Genomic DNA, 25,514 nt, shown 5'->3' on the forward strand with positions numbered 1-25,514 from the left:
AAGAGTATATCAATAAACAGAAAAATATATGTAATAATATATACAAATAGTCACATAGATTTATTGTATCAGTACATACAAACGTATCTGATTGACCATATATGTTGATATAATCATAATTTATTATAAGGCATAGAGACAATGTGTTTTGTTTAAGTAGACGGAAGTCGAGTTAATGCAGTGTCTGTGATAGCTGTGGACTTTTAACAGAGATATTTACCTGAAAAAATGGACTGAAAAACCTGAGTAGTTAGCCTTGATTGGCTCAATGTCCCAGATGGAAAATCCCAGATGGAAGGAAGGGGGGATGGGAAAAAGAGGAAATGATCCTCTTGTGCATGCAGGTAGAGTCACCGTGCACCTCACAGAGCCTGGATGCAAGCCTGTAGAGGAGGAGGAGCCGAAGGCAAGCAGGTACTATGGGTACAGAATAAAAATATTAAAAAAAATTAACAAATAAAAAAAGAAAAAAGAAATGTAATCAAAAAAGAGAAGGAGTGTGATGAACAGACATCTATAGAAAGATATATGTAAAACGATTGATGATTATTACCTGGTTCAAATAATGATAGGAATAATGGGAAGATTGATGATAAGGTAGTCTCAAAAGAGATTGATAAGGGTCATCCCAAGAGATTTCTGTCAATACTGTACAGCACAAAATAGGAAGTCATTCACTATGTCATAAGATTATATATTGACAGATTTGAGAGTTAATTATTAAGACTGCAAATGACAGCGGTAATAAAGATAATATTAATATAAGTATAAGCGCCTATATAGGCTGCAGAATATTAAAAGAATCTAGGTTACAAGAGAAATGTAACATTTCTTGTATAGTAATTAAACCTTATAATTGTTACACCTAACGGAATAGTAGAGGTAAAACATGAAGAAAGTGACAATAAGTACTTGTCTGATTTAAACAAATAATGGTAATAGTATTACCTGATTGGAGTTGCAGTAGTAACTGCCGGAAATTAGGCAGATAAATTGCCCAAGAGATCTGTATAATCCAAATACTGGATAGTGAAAAATAGAATAAAAGAAAAGAAAAAAGTCACCCCAGGAGAAAATATTTCCTCAGTGTTGACAAATAGATAAGTAAAATATAATATATTTTCACAAAGTCTGCAAGTGACAACAAAGTATCACATCCAGATTATTGTGGATACTGAATTAAATTTAAAGGAAAAAAGGGGGAGATATAGCATAAAAAATGAAAATAATATAAGAAGATGGTAAATGAAAGCATACCTATGACCTGCTGTTGCCTCAGTATACGGAGGAATGATTCCTCTGGCAGAGCTCACGCTGATGGATCAGCTGTGCGGCTCACTAATATGCTGCCCTCAATCAGAGTGAGATGATATACAGCTGAATAGGGGGCAGCTCCTCACTCTAGAATGGGCGTGGTTGTCACGGCAGATGTCATGGGAATTACCCATGGGAGCCACAGGGACCGCGTCTGCGCAAGAGAAAGGCATCCCTCTAGGAGATGCTAAGTCAAGCGCGCCGGCGCGGAGAAGAGGAAACTCCTGGGGATGTACACCAGCGTCAGAAATGACGCATCAGTGCCTGCCCCATGGGTGCCGTGAAGAGGCGGACACGCACTGTCACTCATGCCTCCGCTTGAGTTCAGCTCAGCAACGCTGAACTGGTGCGCGCCCCCTAGCGCCCAAAGTGACTTACAACTCGAAACGGAATGATAGATGTCTGATAATACAGGCGGACTGCTGAAGTGCAGGGGATCAATGCTGATGGTAGGAAAGCATGCAAAACAGGTTTGGATCCATGTCAGGCAAATAAAAAAAGAAGTAGAGATAGATGTGGGAAAAAGGGGGAAAAAGAAAGAGAGAAAAAGAAAAGGAGAAGAAAAAAGAAAAAAGAAAAGGAAAAAGAAAGAGAAAAACGACAAAAATGAATATTATTAATTAAAATGATTAAATAATAATAATAGAAAATGAAATTTAATAAAGAATATTAAATAAAGTATAATATAAATTATGAAAGGAAAAAGAAAATGAAAAGAATGAAAAAAAAAAAAAAAAAAATTAAATATAGTAATAAATACTACTGAAAAGAATGAAAAGATAAAAGAAAATAATAAAACTAATATTGAACAGAAAAATAATGATAATAGTGATGAAAAATAATAAATAGACAATATAAGGTTATATATGTAAAGGAAAAAGCCCCCAATAGACCCAGAAACAACGAAAACAAAAAACCGATAGGAAGAGTCCACAGGTCACAGCACAAAACCACTCGAAATCCATTACAGTAACAATTGACGATAATATTGTCGCATCAGAGTATGTTCTTCTATATAACCAAAAAAGGATAATATTCTAGAACAAAACAGGTTAATTATAAGGTGTTGTTGCATACCTGCAGTCAAATAAGCTGCACAGTAAAATTCTAAACTTCCAATTGTCGGGTGGTGGAATGACGCAAAAATGGGGCCCGTATAAGTGTAAAACACACAGTTCACGGCACCCATTGCACCACCTCCCTCTATCAACAGGAAATATTAGTGCTCAAGGGACTGGGACAAGACTGCTTGATAGGCCTTGATGGATTCGGGCTGATAAACATTTGGTAAAGCCTAACCATAAAGAGTGGGAGAACAGCTTAGATGGAAAAGCCTCAAATTAACGATGTAGTTACCCCGGCATATCCGACTTGTGGTCACTAGGTTAGATTAAAGAAAGGGTTTATAGCTTATATTCTCATTTAACCCTGGGTGCTGAGTAGCATTGAGTGTATATATCCAACGTGCTTCCGTTTGTAGCAGTCGTTTGTCAGCATCGCCTCCTCTCTCATTGAGAGGAATATGTGCCAAAGCAAAGAAGCCTAACATTGCCTGGTTGTGGTTGTGGAACAAGCCTATATGGCGGCTGATAGGTGTTTCCATAAGTTTTTTCTTTACAGCTAAGACATGGTCTCTCATTCTGCAAAAGAAATTGCGTTTAGTTTTACCTACATAGTAGGCACCGCAATTGCATTTCATTATATAAATAATGCCAATTGTTTGGCAGGTTGCACGAAACTTGGGTGAATATGTTTCGCCATTGGGTAGAGAAACACTTTCACCTGGCAGAATGTATCGACAAAAATTGCATTTACCACATGGGAAAGTTCCTGTCTTTGTTGGTTTAGGCACCATTTGTGTCGCATAATGGCTGGTGACAGCTCTATCCCGAATTGAGGGAGAGCGTTTGAATGTTATCTCCGGTTTTAAATTAATAAATTTCTTAATTTTATCATCGGAGGTAAGGAGGTACCAGTATTTGCTGTAAATATTGCGAATTGTTTGATGCTGACGGTTAAAGCGTGTGATCACCCTAGTAGTGTTGGCTTTTGAGACATTTTTGGATTTATAGATGAGATCATTTCTGTCTAATAGGCTGGCTTTATTGTAGGCACGGCGTAAGCAAGTCTTACTGTAGCCTCTCTCTTTAAGGCGGGCGTAAAGCTGTGCTGCTTCTTTTTTGTAATCTTCTTCGCGGGAGCAATTGCGCCTCAGTCTTAAGTATTGACTGTATGGAATGCTATTGATTAGCGGACTGGGGTGCGAGCTGGAAGCATGCAGTAAGCTGTTGCCTGCTGTAGGTTTCCTGTAGAGTGTGGAACATAGGCTACCTTTACTGTCAATGAAAAGTTCAACATCCAGAAAGGTTATATTTTTTTGGCTATAATTGTATGTAAATTTTAAATTGTAGTTGTTAATTTGTAGCCCTTCCAAAAACATCAGAAGCTCATCACGAGAGCCCCCCAAACCATGAAAACATCATCTATGTAGCGATGCCAAGTTAGCACGCTATCCGATGACGTGTTCCTGGATTCCTCATTAAAGAGGTCACGTTCCCACCCCCCCAGGTACAGGTTAGCGTAGGAGGGGGCACAGCCTGCCCCCATAGCTACGCCCTGTACCTGGAGGTAGTGGGAACGTTTGAACAAAAAAATGTTGTTCGTCAAAATAAACTCAAGCATTTCTATGATGAAATTGTTGTATTTAGAGGTATTTTTGTCACGTTCATTGAGGAAACTCCTAATGACAACTCCTAATGACCTGTGTACCCAGCCCATGTGGGATAGAATTATATAGTGCCTCTATGTCGATGGCAACTAGCCAGGCATTAGGTGGAATAGTGAGGCCATCAACAATCTTTAGTAGTTCGATGGTATCTTTTACGTGAGAAAACAAGCTCTGAACGTGAGGGTATAAGTATTCGTCGATGATCCTACTGATATTTTCAGTAAGGGAACCACAGCCGGATACGATTGGACGTCCTGGAGGGGGTAAAACCCCCTTATGTATTTTGGGCAAGGCATAGAATGTCGGGGTGGTGGGGCTCTCAATGTTAAGAAATTGCAAAGTGGTCTCATCTATAGTGCCCAGGCGGCGTGCGCGGTTCAGAATCTGGCGATATCGCTCAATGCTTTGTGTGATCATCGAGGCTGGGACAGGTCTGTACCAGTCTCGATTTTTCTAAATTTTAAGGCACATCTCCTCGTAACTGTGTCTATCCATTAGTACAATGTTTCCCCCTTTATCGGAGGCTTTAACGACAAGATCGTCGTTGTTACGGATAGTGTTCAAGGCTGTTCTTAAATTTTTATTAAGGTTCGATGTAGTGCCTGACTGCCAGTTCGCTGCCTCTATGGCTTTGGTGACCTGCAGGACAAAGGCCCAAATATTGGGATTGCCCTGCAGGACGGGAAATGATCTAGATTTGGGCTTGTAAGTTTTAGGGGTGACATAGACTGGTTTATTATGTCTTGACTGTATTAAGCCGCCGGGCACCACGCCCGGAAGTTGATACGTCCACCCTTCCTCCTCAGGGTTACTTTCATCCCATAGTTCCATGAGGTCCTGTAGGGCCTGTAACTCCTGCAGGGAAATGTTGTCTAAGGCAGTGTTGTCATTGATAGAGGGATTCGGGGGATTAGCCGCATTGTCGTAAAGTACCTTGTACATTAATCGTCTAGCGAAAAGGTGCAAGTCTTTTACCAGTTCAAATTTGTCCGCCTCGCCATCTGGGCAAAATGAGAGACCAAGTTGGAGAACATTTTCTTGATCTGTGGTTAAAGGATAGGGAGAGAGATTAATGATATTTTTTACTTTTGTTATGTCCCGGTCTACATCATTGTGGGGACCGGGACCAGATCTTTTACTGTCTGCTGGATGCTCTGTGTGCCTGCACTATGTTTCCGATCGACAGCAAATATAGGTGCAGTGCGTAATTCTGATGAAACATTAGATGTTACATGATTAGAGCTATGTGGCATAGGGGTCAAAGGTGGGGCAAGGGTAGATGTTACAACTACCCCTGTAGTAGAAATAGGCAGCGTAAGAGAAGTATTGCTGAGAATGCTCGTGTTGTTACTGGAATTACTGGTACGTGATCTTTGAGCACGGGATCGTTTATCCTTTAAAGGGAACTGGGATCGAGTGACCTCCTGCAAGCTCCTGTCTAGATCGTTTTTTCTCTTCTTGTTATCTGTGTCGGGACGTCTCTCAACTGGAAAGTAAGATGCGGATGACAGAGAGGATGTATCAGACTCGCGTCTAGGACTGTTTTTAGGGGAGCTTTTCTTATCAAAGGATTTCTTTACATTGACATTTTTACGCTGAGGGTTACTGGGCCATCTATATGCCTGAGCATTGTCATATGCCCTTTTATCTCTTTGATATTTATTTTCCTTAGTTTTAATAAGGTTAGTGGCATACTTGGTCAAATGGACTTTAAGTTGATCATCATATGCTGAATAGCCGACATATGAACGTACATTGTGATAAATGTCTTGCCAGTCTTTGATCTCACAGTCAATGTTGCTCATATCTCGGCTATATTGTTCACACAAAATATTCATCATGTTGAATGAACAGTTCTGTAAATTAAGCTCCCACGCTGCCTTAACATTTGCTTCTACTTTGTTAATGTTCGGAAATATTTGTATCCTTAAGCCCCAAGGCACAATTTTGGTACTGATGTATTGTTGAAAGAATTCCTTGTGCCAAAATAGGCGCGTTTTCTTTTCAACTAATTTTTGTAGACCTAGGAAAAAGGAATTAGCATCATCTTCCGATGCCTCATCCTTAATGCTAGATTTCTTCACCTCAGCTATAAATCCCTCCCACTCCTTACCACAGTATTCCACCATTTTGACAGAGAGGTTATCGCTATCCCGTTGATTGGCTAGCCGAACGATATCAATCAAGCAAGATGGTAAAAAAGGGGCCTGTCCCTTTAAACAATAAGAACGATAATATGCAGTGGTAGTGAACTGTTGGTATGACACAGCAAAAAATAATAATAAACAAATTAATATGTTAGTGTTTCATCAATCAGAAAGAACACAACAAAAGAATCAAATTGTCACAATAAATGTGGCACATGAGTGAGGTTAACAGGAGAATCAACTAAAGTATGTTGAAGCTCTGTCTTAAGAGGGGAGCATGGGTGTTTAAATCCACCCTATAATAAGATATAAGTGGATTGACAGAGCATGAACATTAATTACAAAGGATTGACTGTCAATCAACACTAGTGTTCCTTCATTTTTATATTTTTTAAAAGCTACTTTCTTATTGTTTATAGCTTTTTTAACTTTGACCGTGAGCCACATAGGTTTTATTTTTAGCCTTTTAAACTTATTGCCCATGGGAACATACTTTGCAGTGAGGTTCCACACAGTCTTTTTGAAGAATTCCCATTTCTGTTCTGTGTTCATCTGTGCCAATAGTCCCTGCCAGTCCAAGTCCTGGAGAGCAGCCCTCATCCTTGGAAAATTTGCTCTCTTAAAATTTTGTGTTTTAATATTTCCTGTATGTATTTCTTGCTTATAGTTAACATTAAATGAAATCATGTTATGATCACTGCTACCCAGGTGTTCCTTTATCTGAACATTAGTAATAAGCTCTGCATGGTTTGAGGATATCAGGTCCAACAGAGCATCATTCCTAGTTGGGGCCTCAATAAACTGCACCATAAAATTGTCCTGCAATAGGTTTTTAAATGTTTGTCCTTTAACTGTCCCAGAAGTGCCATTAATCCAGTCAATTTCTGGGTAGTTAAAATCCCCCATTATTATCACCGTCCCAGCCCTTGCAGCCCTTTCCATCTGTGCAAGGAGCTGAGTCTCCACCTCCTCATTAACATTGGGTGGTTTATAACAAACTCCAATGATTAATTTTGAACTACGCACATCTGTATGCAGTTCCACCCATAATGCTTCAGCCTCATCACATCCATCAACCAGGTTCTCTTTCACGCTTGCTTTGAGGTCGCTTCTCACATAGAGACAGACCCCTCCACCTTTCCTTTTTACCCTGTCTTTCCGAAAGAGAGCATAGCCAAGAATATTAATAGCTCAGTCATGTGAGGATTGAAGCCAAGTTTCAGCAATACCGATTACATCATAGCTCTCCTCATGCATCAGAGCTTCCAGCTCACCTGTTTTGCTTGGCAGACTTCTGGCATTGGTGAACAAACACTTAAATGTATTGTTACATTTTTCTCTGGTGTTTTTCATATAATTTATAGTAGTACAAATGGCACTATTATTTCCAATGGCTGTTTGCAACATGGGAACTTTCTTGTCACCTGCCATAACCCTCCCCCCATCTATCCCCATTCCACTCTCCATTAATGTCTGACCACTAACTGACCTGTCTGCTCGATGTAATTCTAATTCCCCCTCCCCCTCAATCCTAGTTTAAATACTTCTCCAGCATTCCCATAAACCTCTCCCCCAGCACAGCAGACCCCCTTCCATTCAAGTGCAAACCGTCTTTAGCATATAGGTTGCACCCCAATGAAAAGTCAGCCCAGTGCTCTAGAAACACAAATCCCTCCTTCCTACACCAGGTCTTTAGCCATGCATTCAGCTCTCTAATCTCCCCCTGCCTTTCCTGTGTTGCGCATGGCACAGGCAATATTTCAGAGAATATCACCTTGGAGGTCCTTCCCTTCATCTTGCAGCCTAGTTCTTTAAATTGATTCTTAAGGAGCCTCCACCTTCCATGTATACTGTCATTGGTTCCAACGTGGACCAAGACAGCTGGGTCATGCCTAGCCCCTCCCAGTAATTTATCCACCCGGTCCACCACATGCCGAACCCTGGCACCAGGGAGACAGCAAACCATTCGGTTGAAGCAATCCTGGCGACAAATTATTCTATCAGTCCTTCTGATTATAGAATCCCCTATTACCACCAACTGTCTAGGCCTACCTGCACTCCCCTCCCCACCTCTACTAGATGGGTTGCTCTCCCGGCTGTTAGGGGTAGCAGTAACATCTAGGGCTGCCACCTCTGTGTTTGCCACCTCCACATCATCACCCAACTTGGCAAATTTGTTTTGATGCACAAATACAGGACTGGCCTTCCCTTTCTTCACGCCCCTTCCACTCCCTCTAACTACATTAACCCATCTGCCTATCTGATAATCCTGACTTGCCCCTCCACCCTCCACATCAACCTTACTGACCCCTTTCAAGGTTGTCATTTCTACCCAGTGTTGCAACTTGCTCCTCCAGATCTCTAATACGAGCTTCCAGAAGGGCAACCTGCTCACATCTGTCCAGCGGTATCCATCTTGGAGCTGTTGCACCAATTTTGCATACATGTGACACACTGTGCACTGAGCAAAACCTTCAACCCTGCTAGCACTCATTTCCCAGTTACAATATAATTACTTGTATGAAGATTAAGATGATACTTACAGTGTTAGAAGACTCCTGTCTTAACTCTTGTTTTAAACTCCTGGTTTTTAACTCTTCCACTTGTATTCAAAAATTCCACTTCTGATCAAAAATTCCACACCAGATCCACTCTCAGCAAGGAGCCAGCTCTTGTGGAGTTTTTAGAGACACGTATATACTCACCTGTTAACAATTAAACACTCCCCTGTTAACAATTAAACACTCCCCTTAATTAGCAGAGAGAAAAAAAAAAGCTGTTTAAAAAGTGTCAGAGAAAAGAGACAAACAATTCAACACTTGCAGCAGAAACAGTTAAAAGCAGCTAAAAGCAAATCCTGGTTTTTAACTCTTCCACTTGTATTCAAAAATTCCACTTCTGATCAGAAATTCCACACCAGATCCACTCTCAGCAAGGAGTTTTATGGCATTTTTATTTATTTTAATGTTTTTACTAGTAATGGCGGCGATCTGCGTTTTTTTTTTATTATTGTGACCGTGACATTGCGGCGGACATATCGGACACTTTTGACACATTTTTAGGACCATACAATGATTAGTGCTATAAAACTGCACTGATTACTGTGTAACTGTGACTGGCAGGGAAGGGGTTAACACTAGGGGGTGCTGAAGGGGTTAAATATGTTGCCTTATGTGTGATTCTAACTGTAGGGGGAGGGGATTCACAAGGGGAAGAGACCGATGTGTGTTCCTCTGTACTGGGAACACACATCAATCTCCTCACCGCTGACAGGACATGGATCTGTGTGTTTACACACACAGATCCACGGTCCTGCCGTGATTGCGGGCAATGGCGGGTGCCCGGCAGACATCGCGGCCGCCGGGCACGCGCACCGGGTCCCGAGCATGGGAGATCCCATCTGTGGATGTCTAATGACTTGAAGTGGTTAAACACATTCACAAAAAATCAAATTTCTTTATCAATTTAAGCCAACATGTATTCTGCTACATCCCAATAAGCGTATATTGATTGGATTGCGCAAACATTTTAGCGTCTACAAACAATGGGATGTTTTTATTTATTTTTACTAGTTATGGCGTCTATTAGCGACTTATATCGGGACTGTGACATTGCGGCAGGCAAATCGGACACTAATTGACACTTTTTTGGGGATCATCATTACAATAATCGGTGCTAAAAAATATGCACTGTCACTGTACTAATGACACTGGCAGGGAAGGGGTTAAGGGAGTGCTTTCTAACTGTGTGGAGGGTGCTTTAACTGTGGGAAGGCAGAGATCCGTGTTCCTGTTTAGCAGAAACACAAGATCTCTGTCTTCCACTGTCACAGAATGGTGATCTGCCTTGTTTACATAGGCAGACCATCGTTCTGTCTCTCTCGGGAACGATCGGGGGGGGGGGTCCCACCGGACATCGGTCGCAGGCAGTGCACGTGTGTGCCGCAGACCCGGAAGAGTGAAATCACGTACAGGTACCTTTCTGTGGATGTCAGACAGGCTGCACCCCTCCTTCACCAAGAACTCAGTGACAGCACATTGCTTCTGCTTGGAATCCATTATTAACCTGCAACAATGAAGAATTATTAATATAGAGGAAGAGTTACTCTACCAACATGTGAAATTTGATTGACCTATGTATGTTGATAAAAAAAAAGTTATGCCTACTTTTGCATTACTTTAGGTACAGCCCTCATACTGTAGTAGTGAAAGAGTTAAATGAGAGGGAATAAGGCCTCATGTACACTGCTGCTGGTAAATGGACGTTTAGGAGCAATTGGGAGTTGTTGTTTTTCAGCTGCCCCTGAACTCTCCACTGTTATCTTATCTGTCCATGTACACAGAGCCGATTACAGTAATTTCTAGGCAGTTGAGTTTAGAGGCATCTTTTGGAGTGGTTGTAAAAATGTTCCGTGTACATGAAGCCTAAGTAGAGGATGAAAAGAAATAAACTAAGGCCTCGTACACACGACCGAGGAACTCGTCGTAAATGAAACATAGTTTTCCTCGACGAGTTCCTTGTCAGGCTTGTGGAGAAAATTGACAAGCTTTCTTTGCGTACACACTGTCAAGACCACATCTCGTCGTTCTCAAACGCGTGACGTACAACACATATACGACGGCAGGTGAAGTTTGTTTCCACTGGCACAACCCTTGGGGCTGCTTTTGCTAATCTCATGTTACTGCGTGGTAAGTAAAAGTTTGTTAGGAGACGATTTGCACTTTTCTGTCTGTTACAGCGTGACGAATGTGCTATCTCCATTACAAAGACTACTTTTACTGAAGGTGCGCTCCCGTCTCATACTTTATTCTGAGCATGCGCGGGTTTCTTAGCATACACACAAACGTGTTTCTCGTCGTAAACCAGCCCGAAGAGAAACACGACGAGGAAATTGAGACTCCCGACGAGGAAAAAGAGAACTTGTTCTCTTTTTTTCTCGTCGAGTAACACAACAGTTTTCTCGATGAAAAACGTACACACGACAGTTTTCCTCGGCAAAAAAGCTCTGCCACCAAGTTTCTTGATGGATTCTGTCGAGGAAAACGGTCATGTGTACGAGGCCTAAGGCAGAAAAGAGCTTATGCCTTGTAAACACGATCAGAATTTCCGATGGAAAAAGTCAGATGGAATTTTTTCATCAGATATTCTGACCATGTGTGTGCCCCATCTGAGTTTTTTCCAACGAAAATTTCGACGGACTTAGAAAGAGAACATGTTCTCTTTTTTTTTACAATGAACAAAATTGGAAATTCCGTTCGTCTATATGGAACTCCGACGGAGAAAAAAAACATGCATGCTCAGAATCAAATTGACGCATGCTCGGAAGCATTGAACTTAATTTTTCTTGGCTCGTCGTAGTGTTGTACGTCACCGCGTTTGGACGGTCGGAGTTTGGTGTGACCATGTGTATGCAAGACAATTTGAACGGAATTACGTCCAGAAAAATTTGAAGGAGTTTATCCCGATGGAAATTCCGATCGTGTGTACAGGGCATTAGAGGTAAAAACAGTCAGGTGAGAAAGAGGAGCAATAAGTATGTGGTGAGAGTTTAGAGAAAAGTAAAGCAAGCGAAGTAGACAAGGCAAGAATTTAAAGCTGATGTTTAGCATAGTCAGCTATATTTTCAGATCTAAATGACTGCACTGTAAAAATGAAAAATTGGATGGCACGTCCCTTCCTTTTTGGAGCTCTTACATCCTCATGTTTGAATATATTCACACGTTTCTAATTTTATTTCACATTGTCTTTGTTTACAGTTGGATCAGACTCTGCAGGAACACTTTCCCATCTACAAATCTTTCCGCTTTAAAGGAAGCATTGGCCCAGTGCGTGTTCACTTGACGAGTCCCAAGTCATTTCTGAAGCTGACAGAACTGGTGGCAAATCTTTCTGGCGTCCCACTAGATTGTGTTCAGGTTTCTCGCACATTGAAATCCCAAGAACTGGCTGAATGTATATGGAGACAAGTCTTTTCTTGAGTGCTTCTCTAAACTGGAGAATCACTTGAATGGTGAACTTTTTGAAAAACATTGATGATCTAAACGAACTTCATGTTCTTTTGCCAATTGGCATTGTAACATTTTATACTATACACAGTGGGGTAGATTCAGAAAGGTTAGCAGATCTTTAGATCTGATTTACGATCCGCCGGCGCATGTTTTTGAGGCTAGTGCTAAATTCAGAAAGCACTTACCTCAAAACTTGCGGCGGCGTATCGTAAATCCCCCGGCGGAATTCAAATTCCGTGGCTAGGGGGAGTGTAATATTTAAATCAGGCGCGTCCCCGCGCCGATCCCCGATTTTTCACAGTGCGCATGCTCGAATTTCCGCCGCAAGGACGTCATTGGTTTCGGCGTGAGCGTAACTTGCGTCTGGCCGTATTCTGAATTGACTTACGCAAACAACGTAAAAATTCAAAACTCGGTTTGGGGAACGACGGCCATACTTAACATAGGATACCCCTCACATCGCAGGGGTAACTATACGCCGTAAAAAACCGAACGCAAGCGACTTAAAAAAAAGCGACGGGCGGGCGTTCGTTTCTGAATCGGCGGTTCTCCTCATTTGCATATTCGTCGCGTATACAAACCAAAGCGCCACCTAGCGGCCGGCCGGGAATTGCAGCCTAAGATCCGACGGTGTAAGTCACTTACACCTGTCGGATCTTAGGGGGATCTATGCGGAACCTGATTCTATGAATCAGGCGCATAGATACGACGGCCGGACTCAGAGATACGACGGCGTATCTCTTTTCTGAATCCGGGCCAGTATGTTTATAGACACTTAAAGGAAAGTGTGGTGTATCCTCAGTGAGCATATATTTTAGGTAATTTTAGCAAAATTGATCGTAAAGTAACATTAATGTACATTTTCCTTTTTTTTTACCCTTTTTCCTTGTATTGTTGTTATTGTACTAAATATAGAGCGCTGTAGATTGACATCCCTATTAATCAACTGTGGGCTGGCTGACTCGTTAAGGGCATATTTTTAAAGCAGTTAATGTGACATTATTAATTGTTCCCTGTAGTGATCATGGTGCATGAATTAACATTCGTTTCAGTAAATTTTTGGTGAATGTCACATTCACTGTTTTATAAATATGCCCAATAGACTTTCATTGTGAGAAGATGCAATAAAGCATAGTTATTCTGTAGCAAAATAATAAATATATGCCCAATGTATATACACTATCTCACAAAAGTGAGTACACCCCTAACATTTTTGTAAATATTTGATTATATCTTTTCATGTGACAGTACTGGAGAAATGACACGTTGCTACAATGTAAAGTAGTGAGTGTACAGCTTGTATAACAGTGTAAATTTGCTGTCCCCTCAAAATAACTCAACACACGACCATTAATGTCTAAACCGCTGACAACAAAAGTGAGTACACCCCTAAGTGAAAATTGTGCCCAAAGTGTCAATATTTTGTGTGGTCACCATTATTTTCCAGCACTGCTTTAAACCTCTTGGGCATCGAGTTCACCAGAGCTTCACAGGTTGCCACTGGAGTCCTCTTCCACTCCTCCATGATGACATCATGGAGCTGGTGGATGTTGGAGACCTTGTGCTCCTCCCCCTTCCATTTGAGAATGCCCCACAGATGCTCAATAGGGTTTAGGTCTGAAGACATGCTTGGCCAGTCCATCACCTTTATCCTCAGCAACTTTAGCAAAGCATTGGTCTTGGAGGTGTGTTTGGGGTCGTTATCATGTTGGAATACAGCCCTGCGGCCCAGTCTCCGAAGGGAGGGGATCATGCTCTGCTTCAGTATGTCACAGTACATGTTGGCATTCATGGATGAATTGTAGCACCCCAGTGCCGGCAGTAGTACTCATGCAGCCCCAGACCATGACACTCCCACCACCATGCTTGACTGTAGGTACTCCTCACCTGGTTGCCCCCACACACGCTTGACACCATCTAGACCAAATAAGTTTATCTTTGTCTCATCAGATCACAGGACATGGTTCCAGTAATCCATGTACTTAGTCTGCTTGTCTTCAGCAAACTGTTTGCTGGCTTTCTTGTGCATCATCTTTAGAAGAGGCTTCCATCTGGGACGACAGCCATGCAGACCAATTTAAAGCAGTGTGCGGCGTATGGTCTGAGCACTGACAGGCTGCCCCCCCCCCCCCCCCACCCCTTCAACCTCTGCAGCAATGCTGGCAGCCCTCATATGTCTATTTCCCAAAGGCAACCTCTGGATATGATGCTGAGCATGTGCACTCAACTTCTTTGATCGACCATGGTGAGGCCTGTTCTGAGTGGAACCTGTCCTGTTAAACCACTGTATGGTCTTGGCCACCGTGCTGCAGCTCAGTTTCAGGGTCTTGGCTATCTTCTTATAGCCTAGGCCATCTTTATGTAGAGCAACAATTTTTTTTATTTTTTTTTCAGATCCTCTGAGAGTTCTTTGCCATGAGGTGCCATGTTGAACTTCCAGTGACCAGTATGAGAGAGTGAGTGCGATAACACCAAATTTCACACACCTGAGACCTTGTAACACTAATGAGTCACATGACACACACTGGGGAAAGAAAATGGCTAATTGGAGGACCCAATTTGGACATTTTCACTTAGGGGTGTACTCACTTTTGTTGCAAGCAGTTTCGATTTTAATGGCTGTGTGTTGAGTTATTTTGGGTGAACAGCAAATTTACAATGTTATACAAGTTGTACACTCCATACTTTACATTGTAGCAAAGTGTAATTTCTTCAGTGTTGTCACATGAAAAGATAGAAGAAAATAATTACGAAAATGTGAGGGGTGTAGTCACTTTTGTGAGATACTGTATATAATTACCAAACACGTAATTAAAACTTTAACATTGATTTGTAAGATTATTTATATGCATTTCAACAGAAGCTAAGATACCCCCTTTAAATCACATGAAGATCCTGGCACATAAGTGCACTTTATAACCGCAGGTAAGTGTTCTGAAGGTTACAGCAACATTTTAAGAGGGTTTAAACCCTGGTGTTTTTTTTTCCTTTCTTCTTCCCTGGAAAGTAAAAGGCATATTGTGCTAGTATGCATCGCATACTAGCATATTACGTGACACTTACATGCAAACGAAGCCTGTGTCGTTCCCGCTGCAGGCTGCATCCATCTCCGCCCGTCTTCCTTCTGTGGCGTCACTCATGCGCATGCGACGCCGGTCACAGCACACTTGCCTGAAGAAACGGCACAGGCGGCCATTCCTTTAGAGCGCATACGCCAAAGACATCATTGGCGCAGTAAACAGTAAGTATCTTCTGAACGGCGCACGTTTAGGAGATATTTACAGTACCTATAGGTAAGTCTTATTCTAGGCTTACCTATAGGTACAACTTCCCCATGAATGTTTACAACCTCTTTAATGAATCTTTGAGCCTTTTTTTAGATCTATATGTGGTATGTGCTTGACAATCTGCCTGAACTCCATGTGCTGATGACATGGAAAATGTGAATTGGCGTGTACAAACAGACATTTTTGGATATATTTAAATTTGTGTATCTGCTTTCTCTGACATTAATTAAAAAATAACCTGCAATATTTAAAATTGTTATATTTATATGCCACAAATGGTTTAAAGTCCAAAGATCCTAAACAAGTACCAAATCCAGTTACGATATGTGATGCACCAGCATTATAAAGTAAGCAAAAAACATAATTTACCTTCCCTGACTGAGCCATCCTTCATTTTTATATGTTCCTCCTCCCAGACACTGCAGTTCAGGCCCCGTACTCACGACCAAACATGTCTGCTGAAACTGGTCCGCGGACCAGTTTCAGCAGACATGTTTGGCCGTGTGTAGGCACGAGCGGACCATTTTCGGGCGGATCGGACAGGTTTCCAGCGGACAACTGTTTCCTGGACTTGCTTTAAAACAGTCCGCTGGAAACCTGTCCGCCCGACATGTACGGTCGTCTGTACAGACCTACCGTACATGTCCGGCCGCCCGCCATCCCTCGCATGCGTCGAATGACTTTGACGCATGCGTGGAAGCATTTTAAAGGCAGACCGCCCACGTCGCCGCGTCATTGTTGCGGCGACACCGCGCCATCGACGCGGCGACACCGCGGACACGCCCCGCGTATTGTTTACGCGCGGACTTCTGTTCAATGGTGTGTACAGCCATCGAACAAAAGTCCCCGGGCAGACATGTCCGATGAAAACGGTCCGCGGTCCGGTTTCATCGGACATGTCTGCTCGTGAGTACTCGGCCTCACAGTGGGAGGGTTTCAGCTACAGAGGCAGTCCTGCTAATCCATAAAGCAGTAGGCGGGACTAGGTGTGGCTAGATGCTTATTTAAATAAATGCTTGTGATTCAGCAGTGACAAGGCTAATAGACACCCCCCCCCCCCCCCGGATTGTTTCCAGCAAGCATAGCCTACATGGGAGTGTGGATTCTGACTTCAGGAGAAGTGCAGCATCATTGCCACACCATCACAAGAAGCTGCAATAGGTGGATTTCACTTGCAGACTCGGTAAGTGTTTGTGGGAATTTGCAGATTGAATAAAAGCAAGTGCAGACATATAAATAATTTCTGCAGCACATAATTCTTTAAATGGGAAGCCAACGTTTTACTTTAAATGCGTATAATAAAGCAAAAAGAATTGGAACAAATTGTCCTGAACTTAAACTGTATTTCAAGCAGGAGGAGAAAGGAGAAAAGCATTTTGCTATTTGAGAGGTATGAATAATCACTGATGTGTAAAATGCATTAACTGGCTTTCCTGGAGCTGTGTGCTTGTCTTTTTTTACCTGCGTGGATTGAATAAATATGTTATCTTGGAGTGCCGCTATCTTTGTTATTCTCACTGCTATTGGAGAGTTCCCCTTACTTCCTGTCTGGTAAAACAATGTCATCAGGAAAGAAAATCGCCCCAAACAAAGAACTGGATAGCAGTAAAAACCTGAAGGTGCAACATCTATTACTACCGCGTTTCCCCAAAAATAAGACCTACTGTAGTGTTATTTTGCAGGGGGGCTGCAATTTAAGCCCTACTCTGAAAATAAGCCCTAGTTTACAATGCTTGTAAAATCCTATAATCCACTCTATTACAGTAGTATATACTGTACAATGTGTGCGTTTCTGTAATATAAATGCAGGGAAGAGAGCTCCGACAGGTCACAGAAGCACAGAACAGCGCTATAACGAATGTATTTGGCACAATTATATTACAGAAACACACAGATTGTACATTATATACTACTGTAATAGAGTGCATTATAGGATTTTACAAACATTTTAACTCAGTTCACACTGGGGATTCCTGTCAGGCAGGGAGAGAGAGGGGGAGAGACAGCACATTACATGGTAAGACCTACACCGAAAATAAACCCTACTGTGTCTTTTGTTGCCAAAATTAATATAAGACCTGGGCTTATTTATGGAGAAATACGGTAGCTGTAACTTCAACCAAACACTTTCTAATTGTTCAGTGGTTAGGAGGTATTTTGGAAGAAAACAAAAGTGCAACCCTATTGTGTAGCATAATAAATAAAATAATTAACAATTTATTGAAAAATAGAAATGCACTCGCAAAAGTATGGTCACTTGGCCGGGGATGAAGCCTGGTGAAGATGGAGGAAACCACTGTCACTGCAACTGCAATCGGTGTTTAACCCAGCACTGGAATCCCCGATGTCACTATAGACACATGCGTTGTATACAGGGACATGTTTCGATGCCGGTTGGCTTCGTCATCAGAGGTATTTTGGATCCTGCAAATAAAACAGTTTTTAATGCCTGTATATTCTTGGGTGTCTTGCTTAAACTCCATGCCTCAGATCCTGGCACAGCAGTTTAGTGGGACCTAATCAGGTCTCTGATTAGCCATTCAAGGAGTTTTAATGCTTCAGTAAGGCTTCTTCTGAAGTCTGGTTTCATTCTCTTATTTTCCACTTTAAAGTGGGACTAAACTCTCTCAATCAACATTAACCACTTGCTGACCGCCTGATAGCAGTTTTTCTGCTACAGGACAGCCGTTCTGTGCAAAATCATGTATATATACGTGATCCTGCATTTCCAGGTATCCAGAGAGAGTGTGCACCGCTGGCGGCTCGCTCCCACTGTGCTTTTACACAGCAGGTACCGATGACCCAATGTCCGCCGGCACACGCTGATCGTTCAGTACACAGGCAGAAAGGCAATCTGCCTATGTAAACAAGGCAGATTACCGTTCAGTAAGAAAGACATGGATCCTGTGTTCCTGGAAAGCAGGGAGACGGATCAATGCCTCAGTAAAAGCACCTCCCACACTACAGTGGAACACCAGCTAGGCATACAGTTAATCGCTTTGATCGCCCCTGATATTAACCCCTTCCCAGCCAGTGTCATTAGTACAGTGACAGTGTATATTTTTAGCACTAATCACTATAATAATGTCAATGGTCCCCAAAAAAGTGTCAATAGTGTCAGTGTCCAATTTGATCGCTGCAATATCGCAGTCCCGCTATAAGCCGCTGATCTCCGCCATTACTAGTAAAAATAAATAAGGAAATTAAATTTCCATAAATATATCCCATAGTTTGTAGACGTATTAATTTTTGTGCAAACCAATCAATATAGGCTTATTGGGATTTTGTATTTACTAGAAATATGTAGCAGAATACATATTGGCCTAAATTGATAAAGAAATCCTATTTTTTTTTATTGGATATGTTTTATAGTAGAAAGTAAAAAATATATATTTTTTTTTCAAAATTGTCTTTTTGTTTATAACGCAAAAAATTAAAACCACAGAGGTAGTCAAATACCACCAACAGAAATTTCTATTTGTCATATCACAAAAAATGGTCTGGCCAGGAGGGGGGTAAATCTCCCAGAGTTGAAGTGGTTAATTAAAGTGGTAGTAAAGTCTTTTATTAAACTTGTACCTACAGGTAAGCCTATTATAAGGCTTACCTGTAGGTAAAGTGACTATCTTCTAAACCTGCACTGTTTAGGAGATATTCACAATGTATGCAGCCGGTGATGTCACCAGCCGCATCCGCTCTGGAGGTACGGCATACCCGTGCCATCCCTTCAGAGCTCTGTGCTGCGGCAATGACTCCCACATGCATGTGCGGGAGTGACATTATCGTGGCTCGGCCAATCAGAAGGCTGGAACCCGTGAACCCAGGAGGAAGACTGGGTGAAGATGTAAGCCCTGTCAGCGGTGATTGGAGGGCTTCATTCTAAAGTAAGCATTTCATAAAATGAAACAAAATTATATGTCTCCATTAGGGGCTTTATGCCAAATTTACACACCATATTGTCAGAATAACAGATTTTTAATATTTGTAGTATATTAATTTAGTATAGAAAGTTCTCTGACACAGGAGATTAAAGTGGCTGGAAATTTGTGTCAGGGAAGGAACTTAGAGTTAGATTAGCAGGGAGCTTGTCTATTTACAGCACAGCTCTGCAAGTTTCTTCATTCCTCTACCTATGTGAAGGGGGGGGGGGGTGGTGCCTTTCCTAGAATCAGCTGTGCCAAGACTCCACACCCAGTGGTGGAACAGGAAGTAAAAGTTCATGTTCTAAACATGTAGAAGCTGAAGACAGCAGATACACAAATCTCTCTACATAAGTTGTATTTGTATATCATCTGAGGCTGTTCACTTCACTGGGTATATGCGAAGGTTTACATCCACTTTAAATATTATTTGTTCTACTTCTAATTGACTCCTATTTTATCTTGTTTTATCATTTTATTTTCCACATTTTTTATCAAGTCCCAACATAGGTCTCCTGTTGCATCTCACTTTGATTCTAATAACATCCACAGCTCTCTTACTGCCTGTTTTATGATATTTTATATGACCTTGATTGTCAAATTCACCACCATCTTATTGAAATGAATATGTTATGGATTTGATATACTAGGTTGTTATATGGATTTTATTGACCTATATCACTATATGGTATATATGAGATATTTATGGTATGTTTCACTGAGAAAGGGAAGGCTTTTTTCCAGGTGTATCCATTATACATTTAAAAAAAAGGTCTTGAACTTTGTACTAGGCACTTCTCAATACCCACCCCAAAATACTTATTTATCATATATTGACAGTAGGGGTTGATGAGCCAAAGCTTGCTTCAAGTGAGCTAGCAGACTCTGCATCTATAATCTGTATAGAATGAGGTGTCATTACAACCTTGTTCCCAATACCCAGATTCTGCTTCTGAACAAATAAAAAAACTTATAACTCCAATAGTTGGTTGAAGAAGAAAAAATGGACTACCAACATGTCTGCTTTTTCTTAGGATGTGGGAGAGTTCTTAATAACTGAGTCTCTTTGCATTCATACCGATTTTGATAAGCACACAGCAGCCTTTCGCAACCTTTTTAACAGAGAGGAACCATTGAAGTAACTTTCATATCTCAGGGAACCTTACTAAATAATTAATAAATCTACAGCTAACGGTACATTAGCATGAACAGCAGGTAGAGAATAGTGATGAGCCAAACACACTTGGTTCGAGCCAGGGTCAGTGAACACAAATACAATTCAGTAGCTGAATCCAAACCCCATTAAGTCAATGGTAGCTAAAATGCAAAAAAACAGTTCTGGACATTTTCTGAGCTAATAGTCAATGGATTGTCAAACAAATGGTATGGTGGTGGCTGGGGGTGGCACCGCCCTGGAAAGCATGTACGAGAAAAAAAGTATATTTGGTGGGGAGCAGCAGTAGATCCCTCCTCCATCCAACAAACAGCATGGTCTATATGAAAAAGTGAGGCATTACATGTTGCTGTATTTGTGATCAATTGACCACCAAGGAATACAGACTCTGCCCGCATGCGGTATTGCATCATATAGAAGTCAATGCGGAACAAATTATTTTCGTTTCCACTGACTTTAATGCGGCAACTCGCTTTGATATGCAAGTACATTGGATTACGAGCATTCCCCTGGAATGGATTATGCTCGCAATCCAAGGTTCCACTGTATACAGATGTCATAATTGCATATTGTTCCGAGAGTGCTACTTGGCCATGGGCAAAAAAAGTGTAACATCAGACTGTATACACCTTTTTCAACCACTGTGGTAGCTGTGTTTCTGTATAATTAATGTACTGTCACGTAAAAAAGGAAATTCCTACAAAAAAAGGTAAGGTGTAAATAAAAAAAAAATGCTTTTCAATTGTTTTATTCAACAAAAGTATCAATGTATGTAATGGAGTACTATAATAAAAGTAAGAACACTTCCACCCACTGCTCACGCTTGACCTCCAACTCCTCCTTCACACAGGCCCAGGCTTGTGGCTCTTAAATTTAAACTGGCTAAAGGTTGTAGTGGTTAAAGGGAAATGTACGAATTACATAGCAGAGAACTCAAACCTTAACAATGCTGATGATACACTGGTGTATTTGGCAGATCCCAATGCTTCCCTACACTGCCTATTGCAAGAGATTTGGGGACTATTCTGTTTTTTGAGTGAATTGGGATAAGTCTAGCTTCTTTCTTCTGGACCAAGAAGCTACACAAGTGATTGACTCAATCTCGAAAACCCAGCTAGTCAACTCCTTCAGACACTACCTCTTAGGCCCCGTACACACGACCGAACATGTCTGCTGAAACTGGTCCGCGGACCAGTTTCAGCAGACATGTTCGGTCGTGTGTACGGCCGATCGGACAGGTTTCCAACGTACATTTGTCCGCCCGACCGTTTTCGAGCGAACAAATATTTCTTAGCATGCTAAGAAACATGTCCGCTGGAATCCTGTCCGTCGGACATGTTCGGTCGTCTGTACAGACTCACCGTACATGTCCGACTGGCCGCCATCCCTCGCATGCGTCGAATGACTTCGACGCATGCGTTGAAGCATTGACCTTTCAGCGTCGCGCACGTCGACGGCGCAGACACGTCACCGCGCTGTCTGTCCGCGCGGATTGTCTCTCATTTCTGTCTGATGGTGTGTACAACCATCAGACAGAAATCTCCGACCTGACATGTCCACTGAAAACGGTCCGGCGGACCGTTTTCAGCGGACTGTCCGGTCGTGTGTACGAGGCCTTAGTTCATATATAACTAATAATGTATGTCCTTTAATGGCACAGTTGCGGTGACATAGTTACATAGTTAGTCAGGTTGAAAAAAGACACAAGTCCATCCAGTTCAACCACAAAAAATAAAAAACACAGTAAAATCCTATACACCCAACTCCATTCCCACAGTTGATCCAGAGGAAGGCAAAAAACCCCAGCAGAGCATGATCCAATTTGCTACAGCAGGGGAAAAAATTCCTTCCTGATCCCCCGAGAGGCAATCGGATTTACCCTGGATCAACTTTACCTACAAATCTTAATACTCAAGTTATATTCTGTACATTTAGGAAAGAATCCAGGCCCTTCTTAAATCAATCTACTGAGCTGGCCAGAACCACCTCTGGAGGGAGTCTGTTCCACATTTTCACAGCTCTTACTGTGAAAAAACCTTTCCGTATTTGGAGGTGAAATCTCTTTTCCTCTAGACGTAAAGAGTGCCCCCTTGTCCTCAGTGTTGACCGTAAAGTGAATAACTCAACACCAAGTTCACTGTATGGACCTCTTATATATTTGTACATGTTGATCATATCCCCCCTTATTCTCCTCTTCTCAAGAGTGAATAAATTCAGTTCCTCTAATCTTTCCTCATAGCTGAGCTCCTCCATGACAAACTAAGCAATAGATGGACTTCCCGTTGGATCTCATGAGCAGAGTCAGTATTCTTAAATTGATATAATTACCTAAATTGTTATATGTTTTGGCTAACTCTCCCTGTAAAATACATACATTTTTTAAACAAATTGATGCTATCTGTACGACATTCATCTGGCACCATAAAACCCCTAGAATATCGCTGGTGGTATTTATTACTGACTCATCTGGCAGGACTTGCTTACCCTAATATTTATTTATATTATTTAGCATCCCAACTAGTGTACATCCATGACTGGTTGCACCCTACTTCCGCCAATGAGTGCGTCCCATTGCTCAGGCTAGATGGTCCTCACTGGATATGCAGACTCACTGGATGTAGTGAGACTCAGTGCTCTCCTCTAGGGACAAAATAATTCAACTTAAAATGTTCCCTCACAATCACATTACTCCTGCCCACCTACATAATTCTAAGTCTATGCTCTACAACGGACTGCTTTAGAGGCTGCGAACTTCACAAAGACTTTATACATTGCTTCTGGTCTTGCTCTGTGGTGCATTCTGGTTGGCTCCTTCCTTTCTATGACATTGGCTTTCCTAATAGCATGCATCGTAAGAATTGTCTTCTAGCTATATTGGGTGATTTACCGCTTTCTAGCCCTGTTAAACGTCTAATGCGAATACTGTATTTTTTTGTAAAGATTTTATTTTTATTATCCTAAAAAGGAACATGTCCTCCTAAGTTATGCACCTGGCTTAAACTCATTAAAGACACCCTCCCTTTATATAGGCTCATATTTGAGCTAAGGAAAAAAAACAAAACTCTGATAAATTATGGCTCAAATGTATCTGTAGTTCACTCACATTACGTTCTCTCCATCTCGAAAACCAATGGGTTACTAAAGTATGAAAATTCTCGTATGACAGAATAAAAATTTGGAAGTGATGTAATGTATTTGTTTTGTATTTTCAGACAAAAACTATACTGATTTTTGTCCCTTCAGATAATTTCAGACACAAGCTGTGTACTAATGGTCAAATTATCGTACGATTGCTTAGAAAACGTTATTTCTTTGAATAATATTCTGATCCTGTGTACTAGACTTTAACCTCAGAAACTGTAATGCCCCCTTTAGCAGAAATGACTCCTTGTAAGTGCCCACCAGTCTCTGACACAGACCCAATGGATTTTTTTTTTTTACCACATCCCTGTGTAAAATGTATGCAGTTGCAAAATTGTATGTCTCCATCAACATATCAATGAGATTCAAATCAAAGCTTTGACCAGCCAGACCATAGCCTTCCATTTTACATTTGTAGCCATTATTTGGTGGGGTTTATAGTTTGCTGCAGATTTTTATCATGTAAAAAAAAATTCAACTTCAACTCTTGGTCAAATTGCCTCTAGAGATCCATAGAAAGTACAGGCCGGCAACTCGACAGCTTCTCCATAGAAAATATTTATTGAAGCAGTACAGCAGTAACATCATCCAAAAATGCTGACACGTTACCATCAAATTATAGCTTTGACCAGAGTGTGTGGCGAGGAGAGCCGATCAGCGGCATCTCCTCGCAGGGGACATCTACACATGTAATCAGGGCACTGATTGCTATATAGCGCCACCAATCAGTGCCCACTGGTGCCCACAAGTGCCACCAATCGGTGACCATTAGTGATGCCAGTCAGTGCTGTCTATCAGTGCTGCCCATCAGTACCACATATCAATGCCCATCAGTGCCGCCTATCAGTGCCCATAAGTGTGGCATATTAGTGCCTCCTTATCCGTGCCACCTAATCAGTGCACATCAGTGAATTACTTATTTACAAAATCTACTGACAGAAACTAAGAATAATTTTTTTTCGTTTTTTGTAAAAAATTAAAAACCCAGCAGTGATTGAATACCACAAAAAGAAAGCTCTTTTTGTGTGGAAAAAAATGATAAACATTTCACATGGTTACAGTCTAGCATGGCCGTGCAATTGTCATTCAGAGTGTGACAGTGCTGAAAGCTGAAAAATAGCCTGGGCAGGAAGGGGGTGAAAGTGCCCAGTATTGAGGTGGTTAAAGACATTGTGCAAGGAAGATCAGCATCTGAACCCAGAGAAAGTGGTGGCTGATAGACTGGATGTAATATAAGGCATTACAATTACATTTAAACGAAACTTTTACCAGTATTGTGCATTATATTTAACCGCTTGCCGACCAGCCGCCGTCATAGTACTGCAGCAGGTTGACACGGCTGCGTGAATCGCTGTAGGTGTACTTTGGCCGCTTTAATAGTGATAGGGGCCACCCGCGATCGCTCCACAGAGAGCCAGAATGGGGATGTAAACAGAGAGATCCCTGTTTTGACAGGGGATGAGAGAGAGATCTACTGTTCCTAGTGATTAGGAACAGCAATCTCTCTCCTCCAGTCAGCCCCCTCCCCCCACAATTAGAAACACCTCCCAGGGTACACACTTAACCCCTTGATCGCCCCCCAGTGACATTTACATAGTAATCGGTGCATTCTCATAGCACTGATCGCTGTATAAATGTCACTGGTCCCAAAAAAGTGTCCGATCTGACCTCCGCAATGTTGCAGTCCTGCTAAGAATCACTGATCAGCGCCATTACTAGTAAAATAATAAAAAGTGCCATAAATCTATCCCCTATTTTGTAGATGCTACAACTTTTGCGCAAACTAATCAATATA

The 25,514-nt window shown here is 41.6% G+C and overlaps 1 protein-coding gene across 3 annotated transcripts in view; it reads left to right on the top strand.

Moving 5' to 3' along the window:
* The window catches only part of GHDC (GH3 domain containing), a 150,335-nt gene extending 137,981 nt beyond the window's left edge, over positions 1–12,354 (top strand). For all 3 annotated transcript variants that reach the window (XM_040329740.1, XM_040329739.1, XM_040329738.1), the window contains exon 9: positions 11,946–12,354. In XM_040329740.1, coding sequence (XP_040185674.1) covers positions 11,946–12,167 — 222 coding nt within the window. In that variant the 3' untranslated portion in view covers positions 12,168–12,354. The remainder of the gene's footprint in view (positions 1–11,945) is intronic.
* Positions 12,355–25,514: the final 13,160 nt, after the last annotated feature.

This window comes from Rana temporaria, chromosome 12 (genome assembly GCF_905171775.1).
Source record: "Rana temporaria chromosome 12, aRanTem1.1, whole genome shotgun sequence".
Lineage (NCBI taxonomy): Eukaryota > Metazoa > Chordata > Amphibia > Anura > Ranidae > Rana > Rana temporaria.